This window comes from Ictalurus furcatus, chromosome 1 (assembly GCF_023375685.1).
Source record: "Ictalurus furcatus strain D&B chromosome 1, Billie_1.0, whole genome shotgun sequence".
NCBI lineage: Eukaryota > Metazoa > Chordata > Actinopteri > Siluriformes > Ictaluridae > Ictalurus > Ictalurus furcatus.
This window is the reverse complement of record NC_071255.1, coordinates 18540394-18552568: the sequence shown is the minus strand read 5'-3', so window position 1 is coordinate 18552568 and position 12175 is coordinate 18540394. Positions and strand designations below refer to the sequence as shown.

At 40.5% G+C, this 12175-nt stretch overlaps 1 protein-coding gene across 2 annotated transcripts in view; it reads left to right on the top strand.

Moving 5' to 3' along the window:
• Nucleotides 1-1614: 1614 nt before the first annotated feature.
• trak1a (trafficking protein, kinesin binding 1a) overlaps nt 1615-12175 on the top strand; it is a 44761-nt gene continuing 34200 nt past the window's right edge. The window contains exon 1 of one of the 2 annotated variants that reach the window (XM_053630773.1): nt 1615-1824. Coding sequence is in view for 1 of the 2 variants with exons in the window: in XM_053630748.1 (XP_053486723.1) it covers nt 11853-11856 (4 nt within the window). In the remaining variant the exon portion in view is untranslated. Of the gene's footprint in view, nt 1825-10713; nt 11857-12175 lie in introns of those variants that run through there. The other variant, XM_053630748.1, reaches the window with a different exon arrangement.

The window sequence follows — 12175 nt, the reverse complement described above, 5'->3', positions numbered from 1 at the left end:
AGCATCTGACACGACAAGCCACGTTAATACACTTACGAGATTGTTTGAAGCGCTTAATATAAAACATTCTCATGTTTTAGACAACCTGGATCGTGCACTTTTCCCCCAGCAGCTCACTCTGTGACCTCCGCTTTTTCAGATGTGTTTTATTCATAGAAATGAATTTTTCACCATTGTGAAGTGACGTCACTAACGGGTGATTATCCACAGTGACGTCACAGACCTGACTAATCCATAATGAAATTAGTGTAGATTATTTTAATTATCGATTAGTTGTTGCCCCCCTAGTGGGATCAGACCAGCCGGGCTATCCTTCGCTCCCCACTTGCAGCTTTGGACACCCATGACCCTGTTGCTGGTTCACCAGTTGTCCTTTTTTAGACCACTTTTGGTAGGTACTAACCACTGCATTCTGGGAAATCCCCACAAAACATGCCGTTTTGGAGATGCTCTGACCCAGTCGTCTAGCCATCACAATTTGGCCCTTGTCAAAGTCCTAACACTTTCCTGCTTCCAACACATCAACTTTGTGAACTGACTGTTCACTTGCTGCGTAATATATCCCACCCCATGGCAGGTACCATTATCATGAGATAATCAATGTTATTCACGTCACCTGTCAGTGACATCTGAAGCTGATCGGTGTATATACACATACCATAATAGAAAGTTGCTTCCCTATTTTAATAACCACCTGCTACTGGTCCGGTATTAGGTGAAATGAATGCTGCATGGCATGTACTCGCATCAAAACAGCATAAAGAGTAAAGCCTGCTATAAAGAGAGCATCATATTACTCATCTGAAACTATTCCACAAAGACATATGCAAACCTCTCTCTTCACTTATTGCCTGAGTCAGAGGGACTGGGAACTAAAAGCATATCTGGATTAAACCATGGTGCTGATTAGCGAAAAGTGACTGTTTATAGAAAGTGCATTAGTGTGTCTGTGTTCTATAGTGCACTCTAGCATTTTCTGCTGACAAGTTTTATTACTACTCCAATCACATGTGTCAGATGTTTTCTGAAAAGGACAAGCAGTCAGGAATCCATGTGTTCATGAATGTTTTGGCATATTCGGTCTGTGATTTGTTTGAATGATCAGCTACAACCGAGTTGGGACTGATCACCCTGACAGAAGGCATTGAATTTAGTGACTGCACCTTTAATGGCTTCTGCCTACATGTTTCCCTCAAACAGTCACTGTACTGGAGAATTTGCAGCAGTCAGCCTCCACAAGGATAAGAGGGAGATGGAAAGAGTGACGCACCTCTAATGGCATTGGCATCAAAACCAGTGTTTGTATTCTATGACCTGGAAACACTGATCTCTGGGTCCCATGTTCTGTATGTACAGTACATGACATTTTAAAATGGTTGACATAAGGGAAAAGCCTGAAGCAGATGCATAGGGGTACTGGATAATAGGGGACAAAATAACCCCAGAGATAAATTCAGACACTTCTACTTTTGGCTAACTGTTTGCCCTCTCTTTTTCTTCTCTAGGCTCACGTTTCCTGCACTGTCTCATTGCCAGTTTGTGTGTTGTGCTCCTGCCCACTGTGGTCAGCCGTGTGTGGGCGCTGCCCTATGGCTCGTGCAGCTGACGCATGAAAATCAGCCAAGCTGGACACCACAGCTTTGCCCCTCACCGCCTCTGCCTCAGGCCTTACCCACTCAGTCAATCCTCAGACCCCGCTCCCTCAGAGACAGCACCCACAATCCCTAGCAAGCACCTCTCCCACGCACCAGGAGGAGCAGTATGTATGCCAGGAAGCATCCAACCTAGACGATGAGCTTTACAGAGATGCAGAAACCATCACAGGTAAGTCTGCTGATTGTTGTGAACTTAACTAAGTGGGTGTTTGGTGTGTTGCTATGGAACCAAATTCCTTGGCAGTGATGTTATCACTGTCTGTGTGATTCATATGGAATAATTCTGTTGTTGTGTTGAGTGTTGCCATTCCTCATACCTGACTTAGCATGGCATGTGTTTGTGCGATAACTGTCTTGACAAATACAGTGCTGTGAAAAAGTATTTGCTTTATTCTGTTTTTTGTCTCATACATTAAATTGTTTCAGAAATTAAAACAAAGGCAACCTGAGTAAACACAAAATACAGTTTTTAAATGATTTTTTGAACAATTTTTTGAACTCAGTTATTTATTGAACCAAAAAGGTTATCCAATACCAACAGGGCCTGTGTGAAAATGTATTTAGTATATAAATGTGTATATGTATATAGACACAACCAGACCTGATTACTGCAAATCCTGTTCAATCAAATCAACACTTAAATATAACTTTTTCAATGGCATGAAGTTGGTTAAAAGATCTTACCCAGTAACACACTATGCCAAAATTGAAAGAAATTCCAGAAATTATGAAGAAGAAGGTGATTGAAATACAGCAGTCTGTGAAGGGTTACAAAGCTAGTTCAAAGGCTCTGGGACACCAAATGACTACAGTGAGAGCCATTATCTCCAAATGGAAAAACTCAGCACAGTAGTGAACCTTCCCAGAAGTGGCCGACCTTCCAAAATTCCTCCAAGAGCACAATAGCGATTCATACAGGAAGTTAAAAAAGAGCCAAGGCAAACATCAAAGGAACTACAGGCCTCTCTTGCATCAATAAAGGTCACTGTTCATGACTCCACTATCAGAAAGACACTGGGCAACAATGATATCTATGGAAGAGGATTGATGAGTCAGAGGTGGAACTGATTGGAAGACAGGGGTCCCGTTACATCTGGCATAAACCAAACACAGAATTCCACAAAGAACATCATACCTACAGTCAAGCATGGTGGTGGTAGTGTGATGGTGTAGGGATGCTTTGCTGCTTCAGGGCCTGGGCAACTTTCAGTAATTGAGGGTAACATAAATTCTGCTCTCTACCAGAAAATCCTAAAGGAGAAAATCCAGTCGTCAGTCTCTAAGTTGAAATTCGAGTGCTACTGAATTATGCTGCAAGACAATGACCCAAAGCATAGGAGTAAGTCCTAGTCCTAGAAGTGAATGAAAGACTGATCTCCAGTTATCGGAAGTGTTTGGTTGCAGTTATTGCTGTTAAAGGGGACACAACCAGATTTTAACTTTAAGTGAGCAATTACTTTTTCACATTAGTGGTAGGTGTTGGATAACTTTTTTTTTTCTTTCAAAACTGTAGTGTGTGTTTACTCAGGTTGCCTTTGTTTTATGTTGTATTTCGTTGGAAGATCTAAAACGATTTAGTATGAGAGATACACAGAAACAGAAGAAATGCTTTTTCAGAGCACTGTAAACCTTATCCAGTGGGCATCTTCAGAGATTGTGATTTGAAAATAAAGTCATTGCCACATTACTGAAATAATTTATCTGGGACTATATAGTTTTTGTTTGTTTGTTTGTTTGTTTTCTTTCTGTTTCTTTAAGTGTCTAAAGGAACAGGGGCCCCCTTTTATGGTTTATATAAGTGCACAAATACTGCATGTAAAGTTTATTATTTTGTTTTGTTTAATATGGATAGTTATTTCTTTAACATCTTAACATCAATGGAAAAACCAGAGTTTTTGCATCACCAACCATTGATTTTATTAGGTATTGCACAGACGTGACCTAGACATTTTGCTTTAACTCATGAATCCAAATGAGTGCAAATCACACCTGCAGACCATTCAGATGAGAAGAATTTTTATTTTTAGACCTTTTTTATGCCTCCGCCTTTTATGTCTTCCCTGTTTGTTATACAAAGATGTTACTTATGCATTCGTGTTCAGGCACTCAAAGCCCATTTTTGGCTAGCTATGGTTTTTGCCATCGGATCGCCCATGTGTCTGTTCAAGATTTGAGACTCTTGTCAGAGCGATATCTCAAGTGGTTGACTGTTGGTAGGATTTCTATAGAATTATCACTGTAACCAGCAGATGAACTGATTTTAGATTTTGAAATTGATCCAGTCAGTGTCAAGGTCACAGCAAGGTCAAGTGTCTTAAATCATTTTATAGCTTCCTTTGCATTTGGAGTACATTTTAAGGGTAGTTTAAATTGGTAACAAGAAAGACTAGACGTGTTGGTGTAGGAGGCATCCCCGTTGAAGCCATTGGTGTGGAGTCTGACTTGTTAAGTCTACCTAGCATGAAAAGTATTAGTCTTGTGTATAACATGTTGTTGCAAAGCATTGGGTGTTTTTTCCCTAAATCAAATGAGGTCTAATTAAAAATACTACTTTTATTCTGGGGACATAAAAAGCTGGTCATATTTATAGTTAACCTATTCATTTCTTTCTTTTTTGCATTGTACCAATTTTAACTAATAGCGATGCCAGGCTGCTCCAGGTTAATATATAGCTGAAGAAATATAGTTGTGGCTTCTACCTAGTTATTGTCCTTGTTTAAGCAATGATTAATGACGCTAGCTTCTAATGTGTGAGAAATACTCATACACACATGCTACTGTATATAATGTTTGCTGTAGTTACTATCACTATATAGTCACTAACTGAGATCTGAAAGTGAAATTCTGCTGTTAAGCCTTCTAATGTTAAGATAAAGAACTGCTCTTCTGCTGTCTCACAGTAATAAAAGAAGCCGTTATTTAATGTGTTTGAAAGACTTGAAATGTACTCAACAGTGACATCTTTCAGTTCTAACACTTAAAAATGCAGGATAAGAGTTTGCTGTAAACATTTGGCCTGGCTAAGATGCCACACAGCAGATTTTTAATAGGTCATAATAATAAATAATAAATCTTGTGGTTATAACCTGTATTAGTAAATGGTAAATGGCGCACACATATAGCGCTTTTATCCAAAGCGCTTTACACTGTGTATCATTCACCCATTCACACACACACTCACACACCAATGGTAGCAGAGCTGCCATGCAAGGCGCTAACTTACTATCGGGAGCAACTTGGGGTTCAGTGTCTTGCCCACGGACACTTTGGCATGTGGAGTCATGTGGTATTGGATATGCTGGTCTTTTTAGATTTTTGGAGGATCTCATTATTTATTAGTAAAAAGTTCTTATCACAATTCATCAGTGTCTGCCTTTACTTCCTGCAGGTTTACTGTAGAAATACATGCGTACACATGTAGCACTTTTATTTCAGACATGTTAAGACAAGATGACAAAACTCATACATTTGTATCTCACACAATTCGATTTGACTCTGTCCAGGGTGTCCCCTGTCTTGTTTCCCAAGTCCCCTGGGATAGGCTCCAGGCTCCGTGCGACCCTCTGTAGGCTCAGTGGTAATTAGATCTGCTTATGTTATTCAGACAAATGGATAAAACTTTTTTCTTCTTCATCTCAACGCTGATCCTGCTTCAGGTTGGATGTGAATGTGCGTATAAGAAGGAGAATCAAGTAGAACATGGACTTATTTTCACTTTATTTTCATTCGTTCTCATCACAGATGTGTTTAGTGTTACTAATAAGCAGACAGCTGGCATGCACAGTATTAACTCTGGTGGTGTTGTGACTTTTCTTCAGCTGGGATTGCACATTACTTAAGCTGTCCTTCATGATGCCAAAACGTTTTCGATAATGGATTCACTTTAACATCACACTAAAGTAATAGGTGCTGAGTGCTTGGCACTATAGCCCAGCTTCAGGCAGTGGAGTGGGTTTGTGTCCTGCTGCTTTAGGACACACTGAGCTGAGACTCTTCTCTTCTTCACTCTCAGGGTGCTTGGCTATGTAACACAGCTATTTGAGGGTCAGTACTTTTGTTGAAACAAGAGGGAGAAACATTTGTCTCATTAAACACGACTCTCTCTTTAAAGGGTCATGAAACCTCCCTCTTTCAACTCAAGTCTACCTCTCAATGTTTTTGAAAAATGCAGCTTAAATGGGTGTGGATGGCTGTGCGTAGAAGAGAGGGGGAGTGGGCATGGCAGGGGAGGAAGAGAGGGGGGTGAGCCTTCAGAACACTCAAAACAAAGATGGATAGTGACAAAGTTTGCAGATGAGGCAGAGGACTTCTCCTGAATCCCCAGGACTAAATGGAGACACAATATATAGCGGTGCAGGTCCTCTGCCCTATCTATTTAAACTATTAGCCCTTGGTGTGACTATGGAGGAATATATAAAATAAAACAAGAGGTAGTGCGGATGGGAAAAGTGTCGGAATGGTAGTTAGCTAATAGGCTTGAGCTTTTCACGACTAAACGGCAAAGGCTCTTCCCTTCAACGTGGACTCTCGTTGCATAATTTTACATTTTACAATTTTTTGGCCTGCAGAGCTTTAAGCAGTTTAATTAGCTCAAAAGGCAAGTAAAACTGTTAAAAATTAGACACATACCTCATTTGAAGGGATGGAAAAGTCCTCGGGACTGAATACCGCATCATTGTGTAGACACAAACCGCTTTCGTGAGCAAGTCCGAAGTCCACCTTTCTGCAATTCTCATAGCGCTCCCAAATAAACACACTCAAGCTCTTATACCACTAACAAACACCTGCGACCCATTTGAACGCCTCTCTCATCTACTACATCTGTAGGAAAGCACCACGTGCTGTCATGAATAATTAAGAGACAGCATCTTCTCATAGGATAAGAACACGCAGGCTCATGAATGATTGAGACACCAACACGTCATCGAAGTACTATAGCACATTGCCACGTCACCGCCTGTAACGTGTGACCGGACTAGGTTTTAAACCAGGAAGAAGAAAATAGAAGGACAAAGCTCAAAATTAACCAGTTTTCTTTTACAATTAAAATAACGGCTGCTAAGATTGTCTTTTACGATGTGCGATAAGAACACCTCTGTTAAAATCTCAGAAAATGTAGTTTAGTGTTTCATGACGCTTTAAACCGGAGAGCACTGCAGTATCAGTATTGTTCAGGAGAACCATTTGTTCAACTAGTCCTGTGATGTTATTAGTCACTTGCCAGGCTTGCTAAGCAACAGCTGGAAAAGGCAGTATTATGGTTTCCTCCTCCAGATGATGACCAAGTCATAAGTAGGAAGTTCAGTCACATTACTGCAACACAATGGATCCCATAGAATGGGCCTGAACACTTTTCTGATATTTGTCATGTCAAGTCGCAGTTTGTATTTCAAAAAATGCATTTCTACCAATTGCACTGGTGTCATTATGGGATGGGCTCTGTCAGGATTTCAAGGGGGAATTGAGGATCTCACTAAGATGTGAATTAAGTTCTTTTTAAGCTCCTCTAAAGAAAACGTGACCTCGAGGAACCAACAGTAAAGACCCTTCATTACCATATTTTTATTCCATACTTAATAGTATTAGTCTAGTAATAGTAATATTCATTCTCTTAAAGGCGTTCAGTTTCTAACAGTTTGCATGCAAAAAAAAAAAAAAAAAAATCTCATGCAAGTGGAAAATTTCAAAATCAAGTCTTAAATTGGTGCTGTAGTGCAGGAGCTAATGATTCAACACACAGCTGGTCTGAGCAGTTAATGACCAATTACATACCCTAAATTTGGACACCGAAAGTAAAAAAGGGCGGTAATTATAGAACTGTTCACTTAACATGGACGACATGGCTGGAAATTATAGTTGTCAGACTTTTTGTTGCTGCTGTTGTTAAATCTGAAGTACAGCACCAGAATAAGAAACAAATCACTGTTTAGTTACTTACAGAATGTGATGTTTACAGGCTTTTATCGATGTTTCCTGTGTGATTTATTACAGCCAGGCTGTGAGATTTCCTCTTGGTATGTGAGATTCAAACTGCTCATTTGCATAGAAGGAATGGCAGTCTGCATGTCCTCCTGTTTATCTGTTCCCATTATTTACATACGACCTGCTTCCTGTGGCTCGCACGCTTAACACGACACACTGTAATTGAATAGACCTTCAAGAGCTGGCTTCTGATCAGGGCCGGTGAATATCATTCTTCGATGAATAGGTACTTAAGAAATGGTCCTATGCATTTTATCCATATGACATTCTCGGTCTTGTCATGACATCTGAAGTTACATCTAGAATCAGTGATTTAGTCAGGCGCGAATAAAGACGGCACCACATCCTCTCTCATTGTGTAAGTATTTGTTTTCATCAACAGGATTTTGTTGAATGTACTTAAATGCCTTTCACTTCCTTATTGGATAGACACTTGATAAAGAACCCAGACATGCCCATGAGATTGTGCCTGCGCTTTTCTTTATAGAACTTTTGCAATGATTTATCATAGTTCAGCCTCCTCAGATGGATCATTTACGAATCCTGCCATCTTGTGGCTGTTCCGGGAATTATATTGTGCTTCAGATACTTTCACAGGGATCTTGTGCCATTTCAGTCTTCACAGTGGCCATCTGCTATGTTTTAATAGGAATAGGATTTTTCAAATTGTCATACCTCATCAAACGTTATAATGTATAGTAGAATATCTTTCTTTAAAAGTTAGTAAACTCTTCCAGTAGTGCTGTCTGTGTGAATATTTTATATACGAGCAAACACAACACTCTGTCCATTCTATAAAAGTGTTTGTCTCCTGTCTGCACATTGTCCGACAGTACAGGTCTTTCTTTCTTTCATTCTGTCTTTCTTTCTTTCTTTGTCTCTGTGTGTGTGTGTGTGTGTGTGTGTGTGTGTGTGTGTGTGTGTGTGTGTGTGTGTATGTGTGTGAATTACTGCATCAGCATTGTTCTTGTCAGATTTCAAAACTTTTACAGCAATGTGAGCTCCACATTCGGCGTGTGACTCACACAAAGAAAAAGTTGTGCTCAGTATTTCCAGGGCAGAGCCGTGTGTGTGTGTGTTTCTTATTTCTATGGTGATAGAGAACTGATGGTTTTCCGTTCGCTGGATGTTTGCCAATTCTGACTTCATTGAGCTATAATAATATCGAGAGTACAGTTCAAACACTTCACCAGACCTGAATAGATATATATGTAGTACATAACACTATCCTTGATCCTAGGTCAGTTTTGTTTTTGTTTTTAAACCAGAGTTGTAGATCCTTGTTTAAATTCTGGGTATTCCTCTGTGTGTGAGTGGAATGAAACTGATCTTCACGAAAGAGCTTTGCCTATAAACAGTTCATTCAGTCTTGTCTCTCAGGTTACATGATAAACTAGATGAGAATGATTTGATTTCAGTTTTTTTATTATTTTTTTTTTTATAAAATAAGTACTCCCCTGGTCATGTTCCACAACGGCCCTACGATATTTTCTCTTCTTAAATGTGAACCTGAGACTTCATTAATGATCACTGTTGTATAATTGTTGTATAATAATAATAGTTGTATAATCCACCAGCTCTCTAGAATTAAAAAATGAATTGAATATAATCAGGTGTCTGTATTGTGTACAGTTACTTGTGCAACAATAGTTTATTTATTATCGTATATTATAGTGTCCAGCTCTCCAAATGATAGCCTTTTTACATTATTGTTAAAGTGCATGCCCATTTATGTATATTATAGTATAGAATAGTGTATTATAGTAGGTAATGGAACAAATGTTGCATTTTATTCCGATCAGGTGATTACAGAAAAATGCTTTCCTGTACCTATACAATCACTAATAAATTGGCTATAAATCTGTAAGGAGTATTAGTTGAAGCTGTTGGATGTAATATTTGGGATATTACATTACTATGCTTTTGTAAGGTACTTCCAAAAGAATTCATAATGTGGATTTTGTTGTGTCCTTCTTAAATGTGCAGCTTAATCTCATAGCTGTGGAGTGCCAAGACAAGTCAAGAACTCACGGCTGTGTCCCAAACCACGTAACGTGTAGTATGCCCAACAAATGTGATCAACAGATGCGACTGTCTATATTTATTCAAAAGAATTTCCCACAACAGGTGGGCTCTGCTCCGTCCGTCTCTCTCCACTTTACGGATGAAGTGTCAGGATTTCCTCTTTCCATAGCTGGAACGCTGTGTAAGAAAAGCTGACTCAATATTAACAACTTTGTAAACTTCTGGGAGGCAGGCAGGCATGTACTCGTCTCAAGCATGCTTATAATGATGTCTCACCCTGCGCATTTGGCTGTGCCTGCCGATACAGACATGGCTAACTCCCCTGTAAAAATCCCGTACGGTACCATTACAACTTCAGTCTGCTTTCAGCTCTGCTAATGTTACACAGTAAAGCATGACGTGATCTCACAATTAAACATGACTTTGAGGAAAAATGAAAACGCTGGTTCGACTACACCATTAACAAGGAAATTTATTCAAACATTATTCGGTTCTTCTGCTTTATACAGATTTTGGTTTAGTCAGTGCACCAGGAGTTTAGGACTCTTTGACTCTTTCTTGCTGAAAATTCCAGCTTGGTCTGCCCTTCAGCTGACAGAAGAGAAGCTGGTCAAATAGATGGAAAGATTGTGTGCCTGGTGCTACTAATGCAATATCACAGGCAAGATCCATCCATCCATTTTCCATACTGCTTAATGTACACAGAGTCGCAGGGTTGCCTGGGGACACACGGGGTGCTAACCCATCACAGGGCACAACTGCACCCACATTCACAAATTACCAGCAATTTAGAGACGCCAATCAGCCTACAATGCATGTCTTTGGACTGGGGGAGGAAACTGGAGTACACTGAGGAATCCCCTGAAGCAACATGCAAACATACGCTTTGGAGACGGGACATGAACCCCCAACCCCAGAGGTGCGAGGCAAACATGCTAAACCACTAAGCCACTGTGACTCCCCACCCCCAGGTAATTCGAGGTAATTAGAAAATCTCAGCCATTTATTAATCCAATGAATTAATTTAATAGGGAATATGGAAAATACAAACTGGCCACCAGATTGACCAGCTCAGTCTGTGTTTTGGCAGATGGTCAGACCAAGCACGATCAAATATTTTTGAGACGTTATGGAAGTAAGCACTGATTTCATAAGCTCTAAATCAGACTATTTGGACTAATTTTGGAGCACAGTGGTTTAGTGGTTAGCATGTTTGCCTCACACCTCCAGGGTTGGGAGTTTGATTTCCGTCCGCATGTTCTCCCCGATCTGGTTTCCTCCAGGTACTGCGGTTTCGGTTGTGTGTTGTAGTATGATTGGCATCTCTAAATTGTCTGTAGTGTGTGAATGGGTGTGTGTGATTGCGCCCTGCGATGGGTTGGCACCCCATCCAGGGTGTCTCCTGCCTCATGCCCTGAGTCCCCTGGGATAGGCTCCAGGCTCTCTGTGACCCTGTGTAGGATATGCAGTACAGAAAATGGATGGATGGATGGATTAATTTTAGCATCAGTGGAAGTATACTTCAGAGAATGTTCTAAATGTGCTGTACAGAGAAATGGAGGATGGGACTGAGGTATATCTTTACCCGTGTTTGCTTCCCAGGTGATGTAACTAGATAGTGTATATTCAGACAGTATTTACCAGTATGTGACTGGTATAGGTGTTTTACAGACACACTGAATGGTGTGAGAGAATTCCAGTAAGTGTTTCCCATTTTGTTTTCTTTTCTTCATTGTGTTCTCTACTTTCTCCTCTCTGATGTTGTTGTCTTATTTTCTCAGCAGCTGCTAAGCTGCCCTGACTTTCTCTCTTCAGTGATTCCCTGAGGGCTTTCTAACTTCCTGTACTTGTAATGCATTTACCCTGGCCGTTCATAGAAACTGCCCTCAAGTCAGCTTCTCTCATTCTGTCCAAACTACCCCAAAGAAAGAGGACAATGAGTGCAACAGGCTGCTGCTCGCACTGTAATCCAGTCTATGTTTAGTGAGGGGCATGTGACTGGTGTCATCAGCATGCCAGACATGACTAGGCGTTCACTCCTCTTCTCCCTCCCTCCCACTCTGCCTCTTTCCCTCCCCTCACTCGTTCTCTTTCTGCCCCGGACATGCTCTCTTGACGTCCAGCCCTTGTTCTGAAGGAGTGGAAAATGTAAGTAGGGCATGAAGAGAACGAGCCCGTGGCTGCAGAATCATGAGTAAGTACAGAGATCGGACATTTAAGACTTTCAGATACTTCAGTTACTTCTTTTTGAGACTGGACAGTGATAGAGTTCTGGACAACGTGGAGCTTTAGGCTGAACTTTTGCCTGCTGACCTACGGCCATGATAAGGTTAAGGTCAAGCTGGCCGTGTTGGTAGCTTTCACTGCTTCACTGGAAATGAACTTTGTATGTTTTCCTTTGTCTGGCTTGTCATGTTTATAGGCAAAATTCTCACTGGTTTCTACAGAAAACGTTTGTAATCTGGATTCTGTGTGGTCATGTCTTTTGAATGCAAGATTACTTTAATACTTTT